Genomic DNA, 25,826 nt, shown 5'->3' on the forward strand with positions numbered 1-25,826 from the left:
AAAAAAAAAGAGCACTTTGCAAACACCACATACAAAATCACTCACATGTTCTGAATATATGTTTTGGGATCTGAAATGTGGTCACACTTTGCATTGTTCTGTGCTGGAACAGCAATTCTGGACCCTCATTTGTAGAAAATACCCCCTAGTCATATTTTTCATTTTTCTGGTTTTAATTTCAGGTTGTAATTCATGCTTTTTTTCTTTTCTCTCTCAAAGCTGCCCAAAACACTACCACTATGACTTTCCCTAAATCAGAAACTCTGATAGGCTGTGGCGACCTAACCAAAGCCAATCCGCACACTTGTTTTCTGGACCTGTCCACCTTGACCCTCAAGATTGACACCAAAATTGAACAGGTGAACTGATGTAAACAGCCAGTTTAAAAGAGTTAAACACCACATTTACTGCGATCCTTCATATTGAAGGATTTCTTAGTATTGAAATCATACAAAAACACCTGCTGAGCACTTTAGCACTTTATGAGCAAATCATCCACACAAAATTGAACAAGTCTGTCAGGATGCTCTACTTCCTTTCATTGTTCCTGATCTTCAGCAAAAGCCTGTCTGGCCTTCATCTCCAATATTGAACCTGAGCAGCAGGGGTCACTGTGTGATCTCGAATTGTGTTGAGTAAATCAGTTTTCCAATGTGTTCTGAAAAAGGGCTGAGTCTTTCCTGGCTGCTCCCGCTGGATCTCCTCTGCTTGATTAATGCGCTGTAATTGGGGAGTGATTGGAGCATCGAGCTGAAGCTTCACTGCAGGTGAGGAGGCAAGAATTTAACAAGCAGAGCAAGCAATCAAATGGACAGGGCTACTCTATATTAGCATAGCGAACATCAAGAACTGTGCCGCTCAACACCTCCAGGTTAAAGAGGCAGGCTGTTATTGAATAAATCCATTTGTCAGGACAAATGAGGTGGCCAGGCCCGGCTCTGACAGGCAAGCTTCCAGCAAGGCCAAAGTAGCATGCAGTTTATTACTGGGGTGAAGGAAATTAGTTTTCTCTGAAAATGCGAGCGAGGGCCATTCATTTCCCTGACTCAAACAGACCTGTGGCAGCAGATTTATCTTTGCCATATTGGCTCCGGTCTGGAAAAAGGCAGATCTCCAGGTGGCCGCATAGGATTCTGGGAGATGGGGGCCTTCAGGGGCCAAGTGAACTCACCTCATGTGGTTCGTGTAATTTATTACAGCAGTGGATTCTGATGGAGAATTGTTTTTTTTGTTTGTTTTTTTTGTTTTTTCTCAGAGCTTGACATTTCAAGCTTCTGTAAAAAATGTGAAACTGAAATTCTACAAATAAGACTTTATTCAATTCAAAATAATAAACATAAACAAAATGTATAAAAAGACAAGGCCAAAAGCATTGCATGGTAATTTATTAATATTATTTTTATTATTTATATTTCTTGTTATAAACTGCACTTTTGTGGTTCAGCCTAGAAATACTAAAGCTATACAAATGGCATAACATCAGGTAATCTAAGTGTATCGCTCTAAAAGCACATGTCCATTAGCATGTGTATATGGTGCATAGGTCAATACATAGTCTACCACCAACCAAATGTCTACATCAGTAGGTGATCTGCTGGTCTCTGTTGGTCTTCTTCTCTACTGCTCACTCACTGCTTCTTCCGGATCAGCAGTACTGCAGTGGACATTGGCTGGAACTGGCACTGATGTAAGGGAGCAAAGGGCACGATATTGAGAGAATAATGAGAAAATATTCATGATGAGAAAACTGGAAGGTAAAATAATTTGGTAGTTTAATTTAGCTGTTTAGAAGTTACCTTTGGTTTTCTTGAAGTGAAACATGAGAGCAAACACTATGTGGAATATGATAGTGGCCACAACAGCAATGGGGAGGTAGGTCACAGACTGGCTTGAATGTGGGTCTGCACCTACACAACCACAGCACCAACAGAATATCACATTGAGCAATTTGGTCTAACCCTCATGTTATGTTTAGTCCCCATAGACTTTCTTTAAGCAATAAAAAAACATAGTTAACATTGCTAATAGACACACTTTTGACTTGGCTACATGTTTCAACACATTGTCCATCAATCTGAAGAACAATTTTGCCATGCAAATGGTTCATGGACAATATAACTATTGTCTTTACTACAGAACCCTTGAAGAACCATTTTTAAGGGTGTACGTTGTTGTAGCTAATTGAAAGTTTGGGTAGGTTTGAAATGACAGTGAGGAATATACCACCATACTAACATTAGCTTGATTACATAACAGAAAAATACACCTAATCTATTTCACAGGCATACAAAATAAATATCATTCCAAATTAATAATGCCCTCAACATTTAGGTATTTGTACAAAAATATAGAGTTGCTATGGAGAGCTCTACATTTCCTCATTGAGTTTAACTAGATTTTCACCAGCATTCTGTACCACTTGCCTAACCTTTCAGCAGTATCTATGAAAGAATGCATCTTTGTGGGAGCTTGGATAGGTCAATCACTGACCACATCATATGACAAAGTGCTTAGAATACATTTTGTTGGGTCTGCAGAACAATTCCTTTGACATGTTATATTTTTCAGACTGAGGAATATAGATAGTATTTCATTACATACTTGCTTGTCTAATGTCTGACGCTGGTACTGCTGCAGAAATTGGTGTTGAAGTACCAGGCCCTCTTGTTGAAGTCATAGGGATGTTTATGCATGGAATTATTGGCCGGACAGTTACTTTAAAAAACAGATAAAAAAGTGTTTAACATCTTAAAACATGATTTAGAACAATAAAAACCCTGCTGCTTGATAAGCTATAAAGCAGAAGGTTGGGCTTGGCGGCAAATCTTTGATGAAATGCGATGAAAAACTGTTCTCTTATTATTACTGGGAGAAGTTAGCCCACTGAAGACCATTGTGTCATTTGAAGTGGGGCTCTAAGTCACTTTCCATCTGCTTAACAGATGCCACTATGATAACCACAATCAATGACTGAATGGGGTTTTTTTGGTAATTTCACGCTTACATGTCCAAATTTATGCATACAAGTAATCTCCTTTGGTTAGATTGGCTATGTGGCTTTCTAGTCATAGTAGTTTAACAGGACTTGACATGCTGACATGAAAGAGCTTTTTTTGCTCACAGGTTTATACAAATGTGCACAATCACGTGTAATCGTGTAGAATTAAGAAAAACTCATTTCTCTGACAAATGTGAATATTTCAGCAAAAATCCTTGTAGTAATAGTAATGGTAGCTTCCTAAAGACATAAAGCCTATAACTACACTGTACATACATCTTACAACAGAGTTGCTAGTGGAAAACTGATAAAAAAAGTTTGTGTTTACAGCTTATGTTGGCAAATGCATTTTTTTTACCCTGTAACACCCGCCTGGTATGCCTGCGGTATACCTTTTACAGTGGATATACACATGACCATGTCAGTTACAGTGTGGAAACACTCATACTCTCCCTCATCCTCTTCAGTCAGGTGTGGTATGAGTAGAGAGAAATTTCCTGTAGAGACATCATCAAACAGCTGAATTTGTCTTCTTCCTCTGTACTCGTAGTCTACATCTCTTCCGCCTGATTTGTCTCGTTTGGACCAGTAGAATTGCTGAGGTTCCTCTGAATGTTCATAAGAAGAGCAAGGCAGGAATGCTGAGTCTCCAGTGTACGCAGTAATGTACACATTCCTACTGAAGTATGTATAAATACCTATAGAAATAAACACAGAGAACATCCTTCATAAAAATGATTGGTCTTAGAGGGGAAATCTTTAAAAAAAAGTTTATATTTTATAAACCTTATATTGTGTCGCTAATTACTGTGTAGTTACATGTTAATAATACATGCAACAACTGTAACTACTAGTGATTGTTCACTGTTGGATTACAGTAGTACAGCTTATGTAAATACACATGTATCAACTTTAGTTTTTACATGTGCGTTTACCCAAGTGTGCCTTTATAGTTGTAACAGCATGTTTTCTTTTATGTGATTACACACATGTAACAGAGTGAAGTGCACCTTAAATATCACATTACGGAATGATTTAAAGCCACAACTCTGGTCCAGTTACCATGTCACAGTACAAGCATACTGCTACACCTAGCCAGATGTTAGAAATTTGGCCTTTGCCGTGTAGGAACTCTTATAATGTATGTTATTACACAAAGTTACAAACAGAAAATCTACTTTCAAATATGAATGATTAAGTTGTTGTTTATGGACCTGTTATGATAAGATATTAGCTCAGATGTTTATTGCATTTAACGTTATCACAAATGCATATGAGATGTAATAATAAACCATATCACTGGTTATTTTACTGTCCTTAGTTCCTTCCAGTGCCTTTGACTCAAAACACTGCTGACCAACTTTAATTTAGACTGTAATATTCAATCTGTTCACAACTCTACATGTGCATAACCCAATCTATTCACAACTCTACATGTGCATATCCATAAGTCCTGTGTCGCATCCTGGAATAATCCAAAATGTTTCACAGCTGATATGTTTTGTCTGTGAACATTCTTCTCTCAAATGTCACTGGATTAGTGTCATTACAATGTCATTAAATGGTTGAAATATGAATATTACTACATGTAAGCTAATGCTACTGCGCACTGAATTGACATCATTAAACTGGCAGCCTCCTTAAAAAAATGCGCAAACCAGCACAGTTTGCCAGTGTGATAGTTTATTTCCATGTATAGACTGAGGGCAGATGAAAAGAGGTCAGAACAAAAGATGCAGTTATCTGTTATTAATCTGATTCTCACTGAAATACAATAGATCTTTCCGTTCTGTACATAGCATGATTTGAAAACCTCTACAAACCTACCTGCACTTAGGCTAATTCAGTTCAGACTCATCTTAATATTACTACTGACCACCTGATGAGCTAATTTAGGCTCAAAATATAAAAATATCTTAATTATTATTTTAATACTGGTAACATCTTCTGAGGACATTTTCTCAGGTCTTTCCCCAGCTTCTTGTTCAAATTTTCTCATTCCACCTTAAATGGTGCAGTAGTTACTGAACTGCTGCTCCATTTAAAGTGGGGCAGGGGAACTTGAACAAGAAGCTGGCAAAAAAAGAAGCTACATTCAGCCTCGTAGTTTTAACACTCGTGGTATTTTTTGACAAGGAGTTTTAGACTATCAAAATGTCCTACTTGGAAGTTTTATTTAAGGCTATACCTATAAAAAAGCTATAGCAGGATGCCTTAGTTTTGTGGAGCTTAGTGACATCAGATTGATGCACAGTAGCTGATGTGTAGTAATACTATTATTAAGGCTCTTTAACAACCTCATAATTCAGAGGAACCAATTATATTTCATATAAGGACAAAATGTATCAGGTTCTGAACATTTTTATTTAACATGGGAGTGATAGAGGTGATTTTTTGAAAACCCTATTCATTCTGGCCATAGAGAAATGAAGCTTAGACCTGGAGTTCCTAATATGGGCATAACGCGGACTACAGAATAACATACGACTACAGTGGTTCTTGCAGACATTGTAAAACCCCCATTAAAACATTCTTTCTTACAGAACTGCTTCACACTACTACAATGCTATATGTTCATCCCAAACAGTACAAAGCATTTTCCAGGTAGTGTTTTGAAGTGTCAAGGTGCTCTTTGGAAAACATCAAGCGTACAGACACCTGCCTGTTCTATATTTTACACATGATAGTTAATGAACAGCAGAGTTGACCAGTTCTAGTGATCCTTTCAAGTCTTTTGTTACTCTAAGGCTCTTTTTTATAACAATATTCATTGCATTCACAATTCTACATGTACACAACCCAAACCATTCACTGACAACATAACCACATCCTTCAATATTCCCTAGAGGCAATGAAGACATATTGGACAACTCCATCAAAACTGGTTGTTGTAAGACTTATCATTTAGTGTCCTGTTATGAATGATTCACTAACAGAGCTAATAGATAAGTTATGTAGTATGAGAGTGAAGAACTGAATGAACCCTGGCAGTTAGCTATCTAGGTAAAAAGTAGATCAGGAAAACATGTGGTGTCATTGTTTCTGAAAGTGTAAACAAAAAACAACACTCACCTCCAGGATAAAGATGCAGGATGAGAAAATATAAAAAATATAAATGCACGTGCATTTTTGCTGAGGTCAAAACACTCTCTGAATACGCTCTCTGCAAATGTGACAGAGTTCAACTGCAGCAAGTGTTCTCATAAGCAGAGACACTGCATGTGTATATAGTGTTTATATATATACAGTCTTGCAAGGAAAAGAGAAGTGCATATGTATATATTTGAGGAAGAGATAAAGAGAGACAGAGAGAGAAAGAGAGAGAGAGAGAGAGAGAGAGATAGACAGACAGAGAGACACAGAGAGAGAGAGAGAGGCAGATATAGGAAATAATAAAGAAAAGGGGGAGGAGAGAGAGAGAGAGAGAGAGAGAGAGAGAGAGAGAGAGAGAGAGAGAGAGAGAGAGAGATCGTGGTATATGCTCCTGTATTTTGTTGAACTAGTCAATAGCTGTACCCAGCAGGCTACCATGTCTTCTATAGTGAGTTCTATATCATTATAAATACTGAGTACACTGGTTTTAAACCAAGGGCTGGATATTTTAGTATACATTTACAAATGTTTCTGTACAAACAGTTTATTGAAATATGAGCCAACTTATCAAAAGCATGAACTTAGTGGACATTTGACATAGTGGATGTCTCTTTCTCTGTCCCTCTTCACAAATGTGCCTCTGACCAAATGGCTGAAGGAGAGTGGACTGTTACCACATGTGTGCTGTGTTTTATGTTGTGTTTTTACTCTCTTGTGTTGGGGTGTTTTTTCTTGTTAGTGGTGGCTTCTGTTGGGTAAATCTCACCAGCACACTCCCATCTCAGTTTACAAGAGCTGCTTGATTATTTGCACCAACCGGGGTTTCAAACAGGTAAGAGGGGTGCACTTTTACACTCGCACCTCAGTGGTTTCTATTCTGTCTACCTCCCAAGTTCAGAGGGTGGGCACCCTCCCATGTTCTTTTGTTTATGGGCCAGGGAAGATAAGTGAAGTTAGCTTTTGAATCATTTTTGTGGTTGGCTTTAATCATATAGCTGCAAAAGCTCTTGTTTGTCTGTTCTATATGCTTTTATCCCTTCATCACCAGCTCATTGTTTTAATGCCACGTGTTACTGATCCCACAGCGCCCTAGACAATGGTTTTCAACAATTAGGCATGCAATTAGGCCCTGGTGACTGTTTCCAAATTGGCACACTTGTGTCAAAGTGTTAAGATCTTGCTTAACGTCCTCCTTTGGTAAATTAAAGGCTCAAATGTCCTCCACAAATGAAAACCAAAGACCCCCAATTATTTCTGTTAAACCATTAGATATAAAACCCATAGTTTGATTCCCCTTTTTGGAGAAAAGTTTCAAACTGATCATTTTTGCTTGTGTATTCTCAAAGCCCTGTTATGAATGTGCAAGGCATGACAGTAGCTCTCTCACACTCTCTCTCTCCCCCAGCATGTGCTTCCCTCTGAAAAGGAGAACTATATACTTTCACTCTAACTGCAAACTTTTAAAATAGTCTTGACTCAGATGAGATCAGTGAACACACTTCCACAATAAGAGACACTGGGCAAAATGACATCGATGGGAGAGTTGCAAGACACAAACTACTGCTGAACAAAAAGAACACAGACTCATCTCACATTTGCCAAAAAATATCTAGATGACCCCCAAGACTTTTGGGATAAAATTCTGTGGACTGACAAGTCAAAGGTGGAACTTTTTGGGAACTGTAGTCCACCATACGAACATCATACCAACAGTCAAACATGGTGGTGGTAGTGCGACTTGTCATAATTGATGGAACCATAAATTCTGGTCTGTGAAAAAGTCCTGAAGGAGAATGTCTGCCTGTCAGTTCTTATGATAGGCTTATGATCCAAAGCACACAAGGAAGTCCACCTCTGAATGACTCAACTAAATTAAGATTTTGGAGTGGCCGTGTCAAAGTTCTGGCCCAAATTCCTTTGGGATGCTGTGGCAAGACCTTAAATGGGCAGTTCATGGTCAAAAAACCTCCAAAGTACCACAAAACAATTTTGCAAAGAAGAGTGGGCCAAAGATCCTCCACAGTGATTAAAAAGACTAATCACAAGTTATCATAAATGTTTGCAGTTACTGCTAAGGATGGCACGACCAGTTACTAGGTTTAGGGGGGCAATTACTTTTTACATGGGTGGTACAGGTTTTGAATGAATCTCCATCTTCAATAAATGGAATGGTCATTTAAAAGCTGCATTTTGTGTTTACTCTTGTCTTTATTTTAAATGATTGGATGATCTGAAACATTTAAATGTGTCAAATTAGCAGATCAAGTGAGGGGTAAATACACTGATAGTCAAAAAAAACAGTTGCACCCAGAAGGAATCGACCTACAGTAATAAAACTTGGTAGGTAGGTTTAACGTCGTGAGATGCAAATGATTCAAGTTTCATGCTCAGCTGCGCATGTGACATAAGCACATATATATAGTATATGCATGCTCCCTTTGGGAAACACTATCCAAATTACAATATTGCTTTTCACTGTTATGCCAATGATACACAACTTTATCTGCCACTGAAGTCAAATGATTTCTGTTCCTTGAATGCTTTTGGAGCACATCAAAATATGGTTGAGAAATAACTAAGTGAAAACAAATCTGACATTATCTTATTTCACCCTCCTAGGTCCACTGATTGCTTGTCAAAATATCTAAGTCATTTGTCGACATATGTAAAACTCCACATCAAAGGATCAAAAATACCTCACTTATTAGTGTGGGGATGTGTACACACAGATGGTCAGATGGCCAATCAGAATGCAACTGACAATAGTTGTGGCCAAGTTGTGCAATAGATATCATACTAGCTGTAAATTTGTGGCCAGAGTGGCTGATGCTAATACTATAGTATACCTATAATCAGTGTTCAGCACTTATCTGTAGACCCTACTTTGGACACATATTTGATAAATGTGTTTATGAGAAGGTGAAGGTTGAGCACAAAAGTGCATGCACACAGCTGTAGGAGGCCCAAGGGGACATTTTTACTTATAAAATAAAGTGTTGAGAGCAACAGGCTTTTTCTGCAATATCAGTGTAGTTTTCTGCATTCAACTATGATTTCCTGCTTGTGCTGGTTAATAGTTCTACTCAAACTCTGGGTCAGCCTATTGGGTCATTTTCTAAGATTATTTTTATCCTACATAGATCTAGGATCTAGCATTATAGCTGTTTCCAATAACAACTCAGCCACACAGTGTCACATTCAACTCAGACATTCACTATTGGAGTGATACGTTACAGCTTTAGTAAAACAAACATTGAATTTTGGTACATTGTGGGTGTATATTGCAGTAAAATCAAGGCATACATTGTGCTAAATCTACACTTAGATGTACATCTGGCCCTATATGTCCAAAAGTTCATCAACACCTGTTCAACATTGTGCCTGAAACTGATCATATAATGCCACTTCAGCTTATCCCAAAGGTATTGGAGGTGCTCCATCACTCCAGAGAGTGAAGTTCTAGTGTTCCACAGCACAACACAGGGGAGGATTTATACCTCTCCATTTGATGCTTGGCATTGGGTGCTATCAGAAGTGCACTCCAATCATGTGATGCACAGAAAGACATTGCAGAATGACCGAAAGCACTTTCCTTAATAATATTATATAGTCATTTGCAATGGTCCCAGTCGATTTGTAAAAAAAAAAAAATCATATAAAATCTAAGCTCAACTTCAGTTACATAAAGGTAACAACAACACTACAACAACATTTGCTGCTTCTTCTGTAGTGATGCATCATTTAAAAACAATTTAACTCAGCTACTGTCCATGTTATCACTCATATGTTGCTCTGTTTGAGCTTTAACCATCATAGTCCTGACCATACTGGAGATTCTCTTGTCCACTCTGAAATAATCACAGTGTAACTCTTTAAAATCCCAGGCTTATTACATGCTAATGTTTGTTATTCAGTAACTACAGGGACTGCCATGCAAACTGGCTGAACTATTCTTAGGTTATAGAAGTGTTTAATAAAACATTGGGCCTACTAGCAGGACCTAGTCTTTTAAGGGTTTACAAAGAACAAAACAGTGATCTAGAAACAGTGATATTTCTCAATGAACTGAGCATTCAAACTAATCAGGACATGAATCTTATCTTGATAGTTCCAAAAAGAGATCATGCAGAAAATCTGACCATGCTTTATGCTAAGAATGTCCAGGCAGTCAAAGACTAAACTAGAAATAAAATTTCTGTCAAATTATTCACATGCAAATGTACTTTGCTTAACCCTCACATCAGAGGTGTCCAATCTTATTCACAAAGGGCTGGTGTAGTTGTGGTTCTCTTCCCATCAACTGTTGAAGGACTAAGAGTGATTGATTGAAGTAGTGGAATCAGGTGAGCTCCTGCTTGTTTGTTATTAAAACCTGCAGTCACACTGACCATTTGAGGATAATATTGGACTCCCCTGCCTTACACACTGTTCACAGTCTAACCCTTTACAGTATGTTCATTGGAAACTAGGAGGTGGTCCTTCTAATGGTTGACAGTGTCGAGGGGGATTCAATGATTGTGCAGCAACACATGGACTACAGTCTGCAATGCTAAACCTACAGAAAAGTGTACCTGTATGGGCCTACTAAGTAATGGAGGCTAGGCTAAGATATGCTGTGCTAAGCTATGGCTCTGAGGGTAAACAACAACACAGGAATTGGGGCTACTGGTGAATGCTAAAGGCTATGCTCAAAATTCCTTGAGGTATGAGGACAATCAGAATGGAGGGTTTTGTGTACAGTTGTTGTAGTCTATCATGTTCCATTTATCTCACAGTAAGCTTCTTTTTTCAAGTGACATGAGGAAGGGCTTGCTTATTTGTACCTGCCATGATCAGATCACTGTCCACAACACTGGTGCTGAAGCTGAGCTGGAGGATGCAGTTTCAGAACCATGAACAATGTCTAGCTTGCCTGGAACTGCAATATCAATGCAATTTTCTGCATCTAACTCTGTGACTGATTACCTGTTTGTGCTTGTTTATTTTTCTACCCACATTCTGGGTCAGCCAGTTGGGTCATTTTATAGGGTTATTTCTAAGTTTCTGTGTAGCCCAGCTGTTGGGTTTATAGCTGTTTCCAATATAAACCCAGGCAAATGATGTCACATAATATACTCTTAAGTGATACGTTGCTGTATTAGTAAACAAATATTAAATTCTGGCATATTGTGGGTGTATATTGCAGTAACATCAAGGCACACGTTGTGCTGCACATACACTTATATGTAAATCTAACCTTATATGTCCAAAAGTTTGTAGACACCTCCACAACACTATGTCTGAAATTGAGGACATAAATATGGAGTTTGTGCCCTTTTGCTGACGTAACAGTCCACTCTTCTGGGAAGGCTTAGATGTTGGGACATTGCTGTGAGGATCTGACTGCATTCAGCCAAAAGAGCATTAGTGCAGTCAGGTACTGAAGTTGGATCACAGACCCCACTTCAACTCATCCCAAAGGTATTGGAAGGTGCTCCATCACTCCACAGAGTGCAGTTCTATTGTTCCCACAGCACAACACAGGGGAGGATTTATACCTCTCTAACTGACGCTTGGCACTGGGTACCATCAGAAGTGAATTCCAATCATGTGATGCATGGAAAGACAATGCAGACTCCTCAAAAGCACTTTCCTTAATGGTGTTATAGTCACTTGCAATGCTCCCAGTCAATTTGTATAAAGTTACACTTTCACACAAATTTCAAACTCAGCTTTAGTGACATGAAGTGTGACAACAACTTTACCAAAGTTACACACCAAAACACCCAGCTGTCATTACAGTGTGTCCCCTGGGTTGTGAGAAAATTTGCTGATTCCTCCACAACCGCCAAATCATAAACCCAGCTGGTGTAACAGTACCTTCTTAGTCCTTAAGCCATTAGAAAAGTAGTTGCTTCCTCAAATGTGGTGCATCGTTTCACAATTCACAGACCACCATTCTGTTGCTAAAGGGCTTTTCAGGCCATTTGCTACTTTAAATTAAGGACACGTGTTTTTGCATGAAAACCCTACACATAAAATCCTCATGCATTATTTGCCTTGACATATTTAAGTCTTAGTGGTTGCCTGGGACACTAGCTGTAATCTGAGACAGACACATATAAATATTGCAGGACTCTTTACTTGACCCCACGTCCAATCAGCAAAGAAGCTCTGTGCTCAAAATAACTGACACAACCACAACTACCAAAAACCCAGCTGATGTCACGGTGCTTTCTTGGCCCCTGAGCCGTGAGAAAACGTACTGTTTTCTCGTTTGTGGTGCATCATTCACACCTCAAAGAGGCCAACACTGCTGAAGCTGAGAAGTTGTTTATGGCTTTTTCCGCCCACTCTTATTCTTTTCATTTTCAATGTAGGGTGCATATTTACCCTTGCATGATGTTAAAAAACTTACCGTAAATATACAGATCTCTGTAAGATGTTTTCTATGAATCCAGAAGGTTTCTTTCTTGTATGCAGACTGTCAGAAAAAGGTTCTGTGCAGGTACATTTTTCATTCATCAGGGTACAAACAATGTAAATGTACCCTCAAGCATATTACAGTGGTTTAAAGGTTCAACTGTGTACCTTACATAGTACACAGTGCCTGTTACAGTATGTTTGTCTGTTCTTGCTCATGAGAAAACATGCTGTTTCCTTTTTTGTGGTGCATCATTTAACAGTTCATAAAAGCCACAATGATGCAACTACAGTTTCTTGCAGCATGTGAACCTACCACTTATGAATGCTTCTCCACTATGAGAGTCTGAGAAACAGGAGAAATCATGCATGTGTTCCATTTTATTTGTTAAAGAGTGGGCATATAGTTGTGGTCTGTCCAAAACATTTTAAAGGCAAGTGGAGGTCATAGTAACTGCCATGGAGATAAAAACTGAGATCAAATCACTGTCAAAATAACAGTACACTTGGTACAACTACTGGAGACAAATACACACTGCAGAACTCTTCCAACATAACATAACTGATCCACACATCAGTGTCCATGCAGCAAAAAGCATCTGTGTTCAAAAGAAATGGGTTACTAACTGGCAAAACCACACACACACACAGAGAGAGAGAGAGAGAGAGAGAGAAGAGAGAGAGAGAGAGAGAGAGAGAGAGAGAAATTCCCGCCCTTTTATAAAACAGCCAACTGGCTTGCTGGTAAAGCCACAAGTGAGAAAAGCCCTCCCTCATTGTGGAGATGAATGCACAGTAGCCATGACAAGCCTTTTGAGTTATTTCAGTCATTCATAGTCAAATTTGACCAGATGTTTTTGAAATGTGGCTTTAGTTTTAGGTTTACATTGTGCATTCAAACAGAGAGGAGTCTGGACTGTAGTGGGAAAAATCCAAAACTCCCTCAAAAACACACCAAAACTGGCCGACCTAATGTCTCAGTGCCTCTTGGCTGTGAGAAAGCTTGCTGTTTTCTTTTTTGTGGGGCCTCATTTCACAGTTCACAAAAACACACAATAACGCAGCAACTTTTCAACACATCTACCACTTGTGAACGCTGCTCCACAGTGAGAGTGTGAGAAACAGGAGAAATCATGCACATGTCCCAGTTTCAGAACCTGCAGTACTTCAATGGACTGTACCCTGATGTTCATGCAGCAAAGACAAAGTTTGCTCATGCACACATCTCAATTTACATCCCCGCTCACACGGCTGATGTGATGGTGTGAAGATGTGCTGCGAACATTTGCTATTTTAAGTTGTGAGGACATTTGCTGCTTCTTCTGCAGTGATACATCATTTAAAGACACTTTAACTCAGCTACTGTCCATGTTAAACATCCATATTTTGCTCTGTATGAGCTTTTACTGTTATAATGCTGACCCTATTGGAGATTCTCCTGTCCACTCTGAAATAATCACAGTTCAACTCTTTAAAATCCCAGGCTTATTACATGCCAATGTTTGTTATTCAGTAACTACAGGAACTGCAGTGGAAACTGGCTGAGCTATTCTTAGGGCCTACTAGTACCTACTGTTAAAAAGAACTAAAAAGTTATCTAGAAACAGTGCTATTTCTCAATGAACTGCACATTCAAACTAATCAAGACATTAATCTTATCTTGGCAGTGCCAAAAAAACTGATGTGTGGAACTTGCTAACAATGTCCAAGCAGTCAAACATTAAACAATAAATGGCATTTCATCCAAATTATTCACAGGCAAATGCACTGTGCTTAACCCACTCTTCTCCACAAAGGGCTGGTGTGGTTGTGGTTTTCTTTCCATCAAAACAGTAGTATACATGGTCAACTATTGAAGGAATAAGAGCAATTGAACAAAGTGGAATCCTGCTTGTGTGGTATTAAAACCTGACCCTTTATAGATAAGATTGGACACCCCTGCCTTACACAATGTTCATTGTCTAACCCTTGGGGGGGGCAACAGATGGCCTACAGTCCCCAATAGTAAACCTACAAAAAAGTGCACCTGTATGGCAGGTGTTTCTACATATGAGTATTTCACACTCAAACTTCATACTGTTTTAAATTCAAATTGAAGCATGTTAAAGACTTCAAATTGTTGTACTTGTTATTCTTTCTCTTGGGTTATGTAGGCCAAAAGTCATAAATGTCATGGTAAAATATTTATCTTTACTGCTTTTCAGTGTTAAAATGTAAGAATGTAAGAATAAAGTGTTAAATTTATTTGTTTTAATGTTGTCTTTGATTCGGTGTTGAATTTTCGTCAAAAGCTTTGATTCATGGTCAGTGGTGAAAAATCAACGTTGAACCAACCAGGATATTTGATAAGGTTTTTCAATATTGAAGAGTGATCCTTAAACAGCACTGGTGATGAAATGTAATGTTGAACATTGATATAACACTCTTGAAAAAGATGGTTCTTTAAGGCTTCATTCAAAGAGCGATTTGCATGCTTCAAGGGTTCTTTACATGGTGAAATGGTTCTTCAGATTGATGGAGAATGTGTTGTGTGTGGTTCTGTATAGAACCTTCATGAAAAGGGTTCTATATAGCAACAGAAAGGGTTTTTTTATTGTTACGATGTCAAGATATTATGCTTGACCTCACAAGGCCCAGTAGCCATGTATAAGAGGGAGAAAGACTATAAATGATGGTGCCATGAGTAACACAATCGCCCTACATATGAAGGCTGGGGGATTCATTTTTTAGATAACTAGGCCATATAACTTAATGAATCTACTTTTATGCATTTGATTTCACCAAATTGAACTGAACATTGTACTGAACCAGACCAGACTAGTGATAGACATTAAGGACAAAAGTTTTAAGGGATAAAGTATCCAAGGTACAAAACAAAAAGGCGTAGCATGAAGAAAAACAACAGCAGAGGCTAGGATAAGATTTGTTGTGCTAAGCTATGGCTATGAGGGTAAACAACAACACAGGAAATGGGGCTACTGGTAAATGCTAAAGGCTAGGCTCAGAAGTCCTTGAGATATGAGGACCAATCAGAATACAGGATTTATTTTACAGCTGTCTGACCAACACAGCAGAAAAGAAGATGTTCAGGCATGAGATAAAATGCATCCGCTGAATAATTTCTCTTCATTCAAAAACAATTTGATGAAAATTGACAAATCAATAAATGTTTAGCTGAAGTTTATTTTTTAATATATTTACATAATTGTGAATTTAAAAATCAAAAATAAAACAATACAGTAGAGCACATCACTTCATCCTGTAGAGGATCACAAATGATAATTAACACACAACACTGACCCTTTAAAATCACTTCAGAGTTTGACTTAAACTACCAGGAGCAGCTTCTTCCTCAGTAGGAATAGGATATACAGATATGCACTGTTTATTAGGTAAACTGACTCACTTTCACATTATTGTACATTCATTGATTAACGATCATGTGGACAAAAACAGCTTGTGCATCAGAAAGGTCAAAGGAGAACACTTTTTGAGCTATGATGACCAAAGACTATATCAGCAGTCAACGATGTAAAACAAATAACAGCAAAATGAGCACAAGACCATCAAAATTGGACCCCTTAGAAACTGAATGAGTTGTCTAATCAAATAAACTCAGTCTTCCTTTTGTGTCATGGACTTCAGCATAATAATGCACCATGTCACAAAGCATGAACTGTCACCAAAGTGTTTCAGGAACATGCAAGCGAGCTTTTCGGCACCTTGAAGAATCTACGCTCAGAATATAAAACACAGTCTTAGACTCATGTCCCTAATAAATTGGCAGCTCAGTGTAATATTCCGATTGAGTATGTATCTCCCTATCTGATAGAAATGCTGCTGAAAGGATTATGTAGACAGGATATGTAATGTATAATATTCAGATGAGATTTGTCAGTGGGATATAATGGGATGTGCAGGAATATGATGGCACACAATGGCAGGCGAAGAAATATGACAGATTATGATGGGATGTAATAAGGTATGATAGGATGTAGATTAGTTAAGATGGGCTATCATGGAACGTGACTGGGTGTGATTAGATATGATGGTATATGATGGAATATGACTGGAAGTGATGAAATTTGATGGAATATGAGGGAAAGTGATGTAGGGATGTAATGTGATATGTTGGGATGTATGTCCTCACCTGTATTTCCTGCTTTGTCTTCGTCCTTATTTGCTCTCTGCTCTCCGTCTGTCATCGACTCCGTCCTGAGGAATGAAACCAGACAGAGTGAGACACTGATACTGCACATATTTCAAAACAGTGTGTACTATGGTGTGTGTGTGTGTGTGTGTGTGTGTGTGTGTGCGTGTGTGTGTGTGCGTGTGTGTGTACCTCTGTATCTCCAGTAGATGACTCCTCCGAGTCCCAGCAGGAGAAGAAGAACGGGAAATAAGATGAAGAAAAGCATGGAATAGTCTGTCTCTAGAAAAGTTTGCATAGAGAGAGAGAGAGAGAGAGAAGAGGGAAGTAGAATAACAGCAACACAACTGAATATTCAGAAAGGTTGTAATAATACTGACTTTGGAAGCACATAAAAAATCACCACAGAAATGATAACGCTGTATCATTGTGCTTTCAGCTGCAGTCAATGTGCTGTACTTACTATTAGGCTCCTGAGATGAATGTGTGATTGAAGTGGTTGGTCTGGTGTGTACATTGACCACTGCAGTAGATGGTGTAGTTTTAGGTGGACTCCATGTAGAGAGAGGTTTAGATTCCATTTAGTTTTGATGACACATGAATATCAGTGTCATCAACCCAATGGGCCTTATATGCTGTTGGTCCTCTGTGTGCCAACAAAACAGATTCAACCCGCCAAGGCATGGACTCTGTAAGACATCCTGTGATATCTAGCACTAAGACTTTAGCAGCAAATCCTTGTTGAATCAGCACATCCTACACATGTTTGGTAATATTGAGATCTGGGGAATTTGAAAGACAGGACAACATCTTGACCTCTTAGTGATGATCTTCAAACCATTCCCAAACAATGTGCTCAGTGTGGCAGGACACATTATCCTGCTGAAAGAGGCCTTGAGGGAATACCATTGTCATGATGAAGTGTACCTGAACCTCAACACTGTTTAGGTAGGTGGCATGTGTCAATTTGATGTCCACATGAATGGCTGCACTTAATTGGAATGTCTGGAGTTTCCCATCAGAACATTACCCAGAGCTTTAAACTCCCTCTACTAGCTTGTTTTCTTCCTATAGTGCATCCTGGTGCCATCGCTTCCCCAGGTAAACTTCGCACACACACCCAGCCGTCCACATGATGTAAAACAAAATCACACTCACTGGAACAGGTGACCTTCTTCTATTGCTTCAAAGTTCAGTTTCAGTTCTCGTTGTAGTTTCAGTGGTGGACAGCGCTTGGCATGGAGTCTCTGAGGAGTCTACGGTTATGCAGCCCTTTATGCAGCAGGGGGCTGAGAGGATAGACTTTGTTGCCCTTGCACTTCGCTAAACCTTGGCCACACACCAACCGGTTGCTGATTCATGGACTGCTGTCGAAAGGTGCTCAACACTACTGATAATCAACATTATTCAGTTCATATTATTCAGTTCAACATTATTATGATAATGGTCATAATGTTTTGGCTCACTGTACTTCATATATGTTTAGTGGCATTTTGCACAGTGTGTTTTTACATTTTAAGAAAAGGGACACAGTTGGACTTTTAGCTGAAAGCACACAAATGTGCACACAAGACCACAAAACCACAAAAAAAAGAGACAGGCTGTTCATCATAGCAGTGATGACAACAGGGTGGACAACATGGACAGGCTGCTGACTGGCTACAGCTGCTAAAGGAGAACCCTACGCTGGGCACATTTTAAACATCTGTTATTTTTACGTAAATTGTCATGGTTATGATTTTAAAAAATAATAAAAAAAAATAAAAAAAATAAATAATAATAATAATAATAATAATAATAATAATAATAATAATAATAATAATAATAATGCAGTGGGGCCACCAGACCACCAGAGTAACAAAAACATGAACACCACACAAGGGTTAAATATGGCATTTTCTGCACATTTTCATTCAACATATTGGAAGAATATATGATTTGGATGTGAAAGTCACTCAAGTCTTCATGGCTGTGTTTTCAGTCAACTTCTCAAAAAATAGTACATCTCACATTCAGCCTGATGCTTACCATCAGGCTTCTGGGACAGTTGTGTGTTCGAAGTAGTTAGACTGGTGTGTACATTAAACCTTGCAGTAAAATCCTTTTAATCATATACTAATATGATGATTTTGAATCATTTGCTAGAAATAAAGCACTCAGTAATACTGCAAATGTGTTTGTGTGTATGATATGTTCGTGAGAGAGTTTCTTTGATGATTATTGTAGGTGAACAGTGATGAGGGGGTGGAATGTTTAAAAACAAAGAGTTGGATCGCTACACTGCTAATTTGATTTTTAAGATGTGAAATGTAATCAGAATACAAACTGAGGCAGTGTTTTACCTTTTAAAGTGAGTCTGATGTATAAATGTGAATCTTTAACAGCACAGATATAATCTCCTCCATCCTCTTCAGTCAGGTGTGATATGAGTAGAGAGAGATTTCCTGGAGAGTGACCATTAACCAGCTGAACTCTGTTTCTGTACTGACCACTGTCAAATGCATTTTCTTGATCTTTGCATATATTCTTAAATTTTTATAAAGGCACTTGCGTACGACATGATACCCACATGTTATGTATCAAAGTTCTGAACAATCTCAGTTCTCTCTATAATGATGCCCTTGGAACACTGTGTAAAGAGATAATCCAGTCTAAGGCTGAAACTGAAGTTTGGAAATTCCTCTTTTAAAAACATAGCTTTACTCATGTGGACAAATTGTTTTGGTGCTTGTAATGGATTTACCAAAGTGTTAGATCAATAAATTTATTAGAATACATTAATAAAATAGTAGATAATATCATCGCTACTGTCCAAAACTGCTGCAGCAACTTCAGCAGCTGTAAACTTTTTACACACCATTTCATGGTGTCTGAGGTTACACACAGTGATGTCACAGTGCCTTTGTGGCCCTTGGACCATGAGAAAACTAGTTGTTTTCTCCTTTGTGATGCATCATTTCATAATTCATAGACCACCATGTTCCTAAATGGCTATTCAGGCCATTTGCTACTTTTAAATAAGGCACAGATATGTTTTTGTATGATATCATAATATGTAAAATCCTCATGTAATATTCACCTTGAAATAGTATAAAGCTAAGCAGTAGCATGGGACACTAGCAATAACCTGAAAAATCCTACTAGAGACATATAAACACTGCACAACTCTTGACTTGAATCCAATTTAATGTCCAATCATCTGTAGCGTGCTTTGCTGTTTTAATTCATAAACGGATCAGCACTTTTTGAGCAAAGTGAGATCTGCATCTGCATGCGGCAGGATGTTTAGAAGGACCAATAGTAAATTTATGGCTGACTGCTAAAGACATGTCTCACAGCCCATTTGCCCCCCCTCCTTTGGCAACCTGGTGCAGAAGTGGGGAGGGGGGGTGGCTCACCTCAGAACAGACCTACTTTGACCCAGAGGTCTGAAGACTTTCTTTTTCTTTTGACTAACAGTTTAAGGGCAACATAATGGAACGTCATGCCACCCCTTTATAAACATCCTGAAGAGACCTTTGGACATCACTGAAGTAAATTTTGGGATACTGATAAATTCTGACTTTTGAAAATTCCCTTCCCTCTCTCTCACACCCATACATCTCACCGTCCCCCTCAAAGGGAGACATCTTATCTAAAACAAAGGCCAAAGATGGCCCACCAATCAACTCTGGGTGAGGGGACTGTTGAGACCTCACGAATCCCTGAGCAGACCCCTCGGTGTGGCCAGATACTCTTAAGTGCATTCCTTCAGTATCATAAATTTGGGGTCTGTGCAGAGGCTAGGCTCCTGAGAGCCCTGCTTTCTGGCAAATCATTCACAATGTGATCTTTAATCAAGTATCAATCAAATGCCTTTCCTTTATCAAACTGTGAAGAACACTTCTGTTACTGTTAACATGTTGTCTTGCCAGGCGTGAATTGGTTAATCCCTGCCAAAGGGAATTAGTACCTAACTATCCACAATATGTTCTTTTATATTCTAGTAGTTATTTTGATTCTTGAATTGTAATCCGTCCTCACTGATCTAGGTTATTGTATTGATCTTTGATCATTCACAACTATGTTCATTTCACCCATTATATAATTTTTCTTTTTCTTTTGTTTGAGAAACAACCCATATGTTTCGTGATCACTGTTATTCTTATATATCTGCTTTTCTTGCAAGTCTTCTTGTAGTGTTATTAGAAGTAGGATTCTAAAGTTTGTAGCTTGTGTGACTATGTACACTTTAATCATAGAGTTTCTCCCAACATATCTACAGAATTATTGATGATTATGTACTCACTTATTTTACTCTGAGTTATTTTGTAACCGTTCATGTGAGCATTGTTTAGAAATAGTAATGTGACGTATAACCTCGGAATTGTCTTAACAATTTAATTCTTCCTACTTCTTATATGACTAGAATGGTTAAGGATTCAACTTATTGTATGTAACCATATCATGGTATACGTTAAGGGATAATGATTTGTAAGCTCCATAGTCATTTGCAATAGTCACTATGGAAACAATAATGTTTTATATGTGAAATTGCATGCTTCTTTTACTTATGTAACCACACCCAGAATCTCCAAAGGATTATGTGACACTTGAGCAGCATTCAAAGAAATTGCATATTCATTATAGGTAACCTAACAAACCAACCAAAACCTTTTCCCCGCCTTAGCTCTGCCTTAGCTCCGCCCCTCAAAGTTCTTTCTTTAAAGCCAGCGAGAAAGAGAAACGGTTGAGAATGAGAAGAAGAAACAGAAAGATAGCCAACATGTAACCTTAACAAAACTCCAAGTAGAGAAGCCCGTTCTCCTCTTTAGCTAAGTTCTGCAGATCTTAAATGTTAGTTGTTTGTCTTGTTTCTTAATCCGTTTTGTTTCATTTACTCAGTAATCTTAGTGTTGTAACTGTAAGGTTAGACTATTGAAGAGCTGCATTTAGCTGCGTTTGTTTTTCAAGTTTCGTCAATCTATTTTGAAAGTCTAATTGCCAATGATAGGCCGCTCAGAACCTAGTTTTAGAACAGAAACAGAGGCAAAACAGTGCTGACTGAAATCCACATCAAGAGCCTGCACCGACCACCGCCTGCCTCCATCGCCAAGAAGAAGATCTGCGCTCCTCACCGGAGAGGCCGCCAAGCATCGCCGGAAGCCTGCCTTGCCAGTGGGGTCCGGTCCAAAGCGTTGACCAAGGGCTTGCACCTCTAGCAGCCTTGCCTTTGACCTGCAGACCCTTCCTAGCCTGTGTGAGCAGCGGCTTCTCTTCCTCAACGTGGCATGCGCATCAACACGGCTCTGAGGCATCCAGCAGCTTTGACCTGCGGACCCTGCTCCAGCCCATGCCAGCAGCGGCCTCTCTTCCCCTCAACGCGACACACCATCCCCGCAGCTCTGAGGCATCCAGGTCGTAGATTCACTCGCGCTGCCCTTTTGTGGTCTCAGTCTCACTGTGATTTTGCTTTTCTTTATTGACACTTAGGCCAGCTTTACACTAGTGTTAGAGTTGTTCTGCTTGCTGCTCCAAAGCCACATAATTTGGAAAATCAGCTAATCTTAGTATTTTTCTTCAGTATGTTCAATATCTCTGGTTTCTTTCCATAACTAGTAATCTAATATTTAGCACCTATATACCTTTGTAATCGATTGCTTTGTGTTTATATACCTCTATCAATAAATAATTTATTACAGTCAGCTCTGTCACGGTGTGCATATGAAAAACTTCAATTTGGTTCTGTTCCCTGGACCATGGTCAAGAACTCACTTGAATTTAATTAAAATACCCGTGTCTTACGGTAAGTGGAAAATTAAGTGCCTTTGAGGCCTTGTCCTGCTACACATCACAGAAGATCTCTGTTCAAATTAACTTACAAAACCACAACTACCAAAAACTGTAAAACTGTATACATTAAATGAAGTGTGTCACTGTGCCTTTGTGTGCTCTTGGCTGTGAGAAGACTTGCCTCCTTCCTGTTTCCTTTTTTGTTGTACCTCATTTAACAGCTCACAGAAACCAATGATGAATCAGCAACTTTTTTTTACAAACATACACATCCAGCACTTGTGAACGCTGCTCCACAGTGAGAGTGTGTGAAACAGGAGAATTCAGACAACTGTCCCATTTCAGAACCTGTAGAACTTCATTGGACTGTAGAAGACAAATCATGCTTTAAAGAATGCCTGCAGAGTTGTTTACTTGTTGAAGCTGAGAACCATCATGCACCCCCACCTCCACCACCACTCACACGGTTAACATGATGATGTGAAGATATGATTTGAACATTTGCTATGTTAAGTTTAAAGAACATTTGCTGCTTCTGTAGTGATGCATCATTTAAAGACACTTTAACTCAGCTAGTGTCCATGCTAGACACCCATATGTTGTTCTGTATGAGCTTTCATTGTCATAGTGCTGACCATATTGCTGATTCTCCTGTCCACTCACAGTTTTCAAGGAACTGAAAACTGATATAGAAACAGTGCTATTTCTCAATTAACTGCACATTCAAACTAATCAGGCCATTAATCATATAATGGCTGTACCAGAAAGAGCTGATATTCAAAACCTGGCCATAACATGTTTCATGCTAATAATGTCCAGGCTGTTAAACACTGAACCTGAAATAATGTTTCAATCTAATTATTCACAAAGAAATGTACGGTAACACTTTCTATGAATGTGATCTTTGTAAGCATCTATAAACACATTTATAACATGTTATAATGTATTCATAAGGCATTATAAACATGGTTGTAAATATTTACAAAAAAGAATTACACTGAATTACACTTTATAGCCATGTTTATTATGCATTATGAATTGTGTATATAATGCATTATAAATAGTGTTAATAACATGTTATAATGTCGTGCCAAAGAAGTCAGTCCCAGCTTGGAGAGCTAACGGTGGTGTACATTGACTTTCCCACATTGGGTAAAACACTGATGGCAGCTCTAGTTTAAACTCTGACATTTGAAGCGTGTAATGTGTTTTATTGTGTATGTTTTAGTGTTTCAGTAAATTCTTCAGTAAATACTTCAACTTGAAGCCTCACTCTTAACACTGGAGGAGGCTTTAGTACAGTATGCCTCACTTTACTTAGAGCGGACAAATACAACTTCTGAGTGCTTATAATATGTTATGAACAGTACTTATAATGTATTATGTTAACAATTCCTAATGCATAATAAACATGGCTATAATGTATAATGCATTTTTATAAATATTTATAGCTATGTTTATAATGTCTTATGAATGCATTATAACATGTTATGAATGTGTTTATAGATGCTTACAAAGGTGACATTCATAGAAAGTGTTACCAAATGTACTTTGCTTAATCCTCACATCAGAAGTGTCCAATCATATCCAGAAAGTGCCAGTGTGGTTGCAGATTTTCTATCCAACAAAGCAGTAGAACACATGATTACGTATTTGAGGAATAAGAGTGATTGTTTAAAGAGGTGGAATCAGGGTGAGCTCCTGCTTGTTTGGTATGAAAACTTGCAGCCACACTGGCCCTTCGTGGATAAGATTGGACCCCCCTGCCTTACACACTGTTCATAGTCTAACCCTTTACAGTATGACCACTGGAAACTAGTAGGTGGTTCTTTCTAATGATGGACAGGGTGACAGGGGGGAGGGGGGTTCGGTTACTGTGCAGCAACAGATGCACTACAGTCTGCAATGCTAAACCTACAATAAAGTACACCTGTATGCCAGGTGTTTCTGAGTATGAGTATTTCATGTGGTAAATCTATTATTTTAAAAAGGGTTTATTATTATTAATATTATTATTATTATTATTATTATTAATTTTAATTTCTAGCTACAACCAGAAGCTGCCCAGAACTCCAGAGCTCCAGAGTTCTCTCCCCTCTCTCAATCAGTCTTTTCTTATACTTGTTGAAGGCATGGTCACAAAATGAAATATGCACATATTGGCAATGTCTCTCATGCTGCTATCTTCATATCTTATTTCATTTCATTTTAGCATATAATTATCAGTGGTACCAACAATTGTAAAGTCTGAAGGATCTGATCTATTTACATGTTAGTCCAAAATTAGATGCCCATGCAGGACAGGATTTCAGCTCCCTGATCAGCTCCCAGCAGCTCTGCCACCAAGGTTCTATATTCCTGCATATGTGGCAAATCTAGTCTTTTAGCTCAAATCCAGAAATGACCAGAAATAAAGAAGAAGTTTACTTAGTTCTTTCCTTTATGTGCAACTGTTCAATGCACATTCACTAACAGTGTGAGCTTAATATATTATTAATATAATGAAACAGTGAAATAGGTCTGTTTTGTGATCAACAATGAAACAAGTTTAATAACAAAATTTGCTTCCAAAGTGCTCTCTCTCTCTCTCTCTCTCTCTCTCTCTCTCTCTCTCTCTCTCTCTCTCTCTCTCTGTCTCTCTCTCTCTTTCTCTCTCTCTCTCTCTCTCTCTCTCTCTCTCTCTCTCTATATATATATATATATAATTTATGAATATTGTGACAAAATTATGATTAACAGTACAACTTAAATGAATAATAGTCTCAAAACAGAGAAGAAGTAACAGACGGTCATCAAGTTGTACATTTTATCACTTTATGATCAGCATCTGTGAAGAAAATTTTAAACTGTCTATATGTGATTTTAAGTTGTTTTAGCTGCCAAATGGTGAATTCTTGCCAGAGTTGCAGGACTGCACTACTCCAGACTGACCACTCCATCTCCATCAGCAGGGCTGTAGTGAACTCTGGCAGGATCTGATAGAGATGAGACAAAATACCTGATAAATAAATACACACATGAAAATTTGTTTGATTGTTACAGATTGATTGTGTAGTTTGTACCTTTGCTTATCGTTATCAGGTAGACCACAGCAACTATGATGTGGAGAAAGATCACAGTGATCACAGCAAAGGGAATGTAGGGTAGAGACTTTGGAGATTCTGCAACAAGAAATCATTTAAATAACCATCATGTCTATATATTTACATATTCTGATCAAGAAATGTGATTTTCACTGTAGAACAAATCTCAGGTGTTCAGTTTGGTCAATACCTTCATCTCTACAGACATCCTAAATGAAATGAGTGACAGTTTTACTCATAGCTGTGTTTACCATTACTCTCTTGAAAAGCTACTGCGGTTTGAGTGGTGGGACTGGTTAGTGAGTTGACCACTGCAGTATGTTTAGGC

The 25,826-nt window shown here is 38.5% G+C and overlaps 1 protein-coding gene across 1 annotated transcript; it reads right to left on the reverse strand.

Moving 5' to 3' along the window:
• Window positions 1–594: 594 nt before the first annotated feature.
• On the reverse strand, window positions 595–20,272 carry LOC118802387 (the record flags this gene model as incomplete). The annotated part of the gene is made up of 7 exons (XM_036562906.1): window positions 20,244–20,272; window positions 16,644–16,708; window positions 3,391–3,696; window positions 2,602–2,715; window positions 1,797–1,907; window positions 1,629–1,682; window positions 595–761 (listed from the first exon to the last, which is right to left on the reverse strand). Coding segments are annotated over exons 1-7 (846 nt in total), but the record flags the coding sequence as incomplete, so codon positions are not given.
• Window positions 20,273–25,826: the final 5,554 nt, after the last annotated feature.

Source organism: Colossoma macropomum, unplaced genomic scaffold, assembly GCF_904425465.1.
Source record: "Colossoma macropomum unplaced genomic scaffold, Colossoma_macropomum, whole genome shotgun sequence".
Lineage (NCBI taxonomy): Eukaryota > Metazoa > Chordata > Actinopteri > Characiformes > Serrasalmidae > Colossoma > Colossoma macropomum.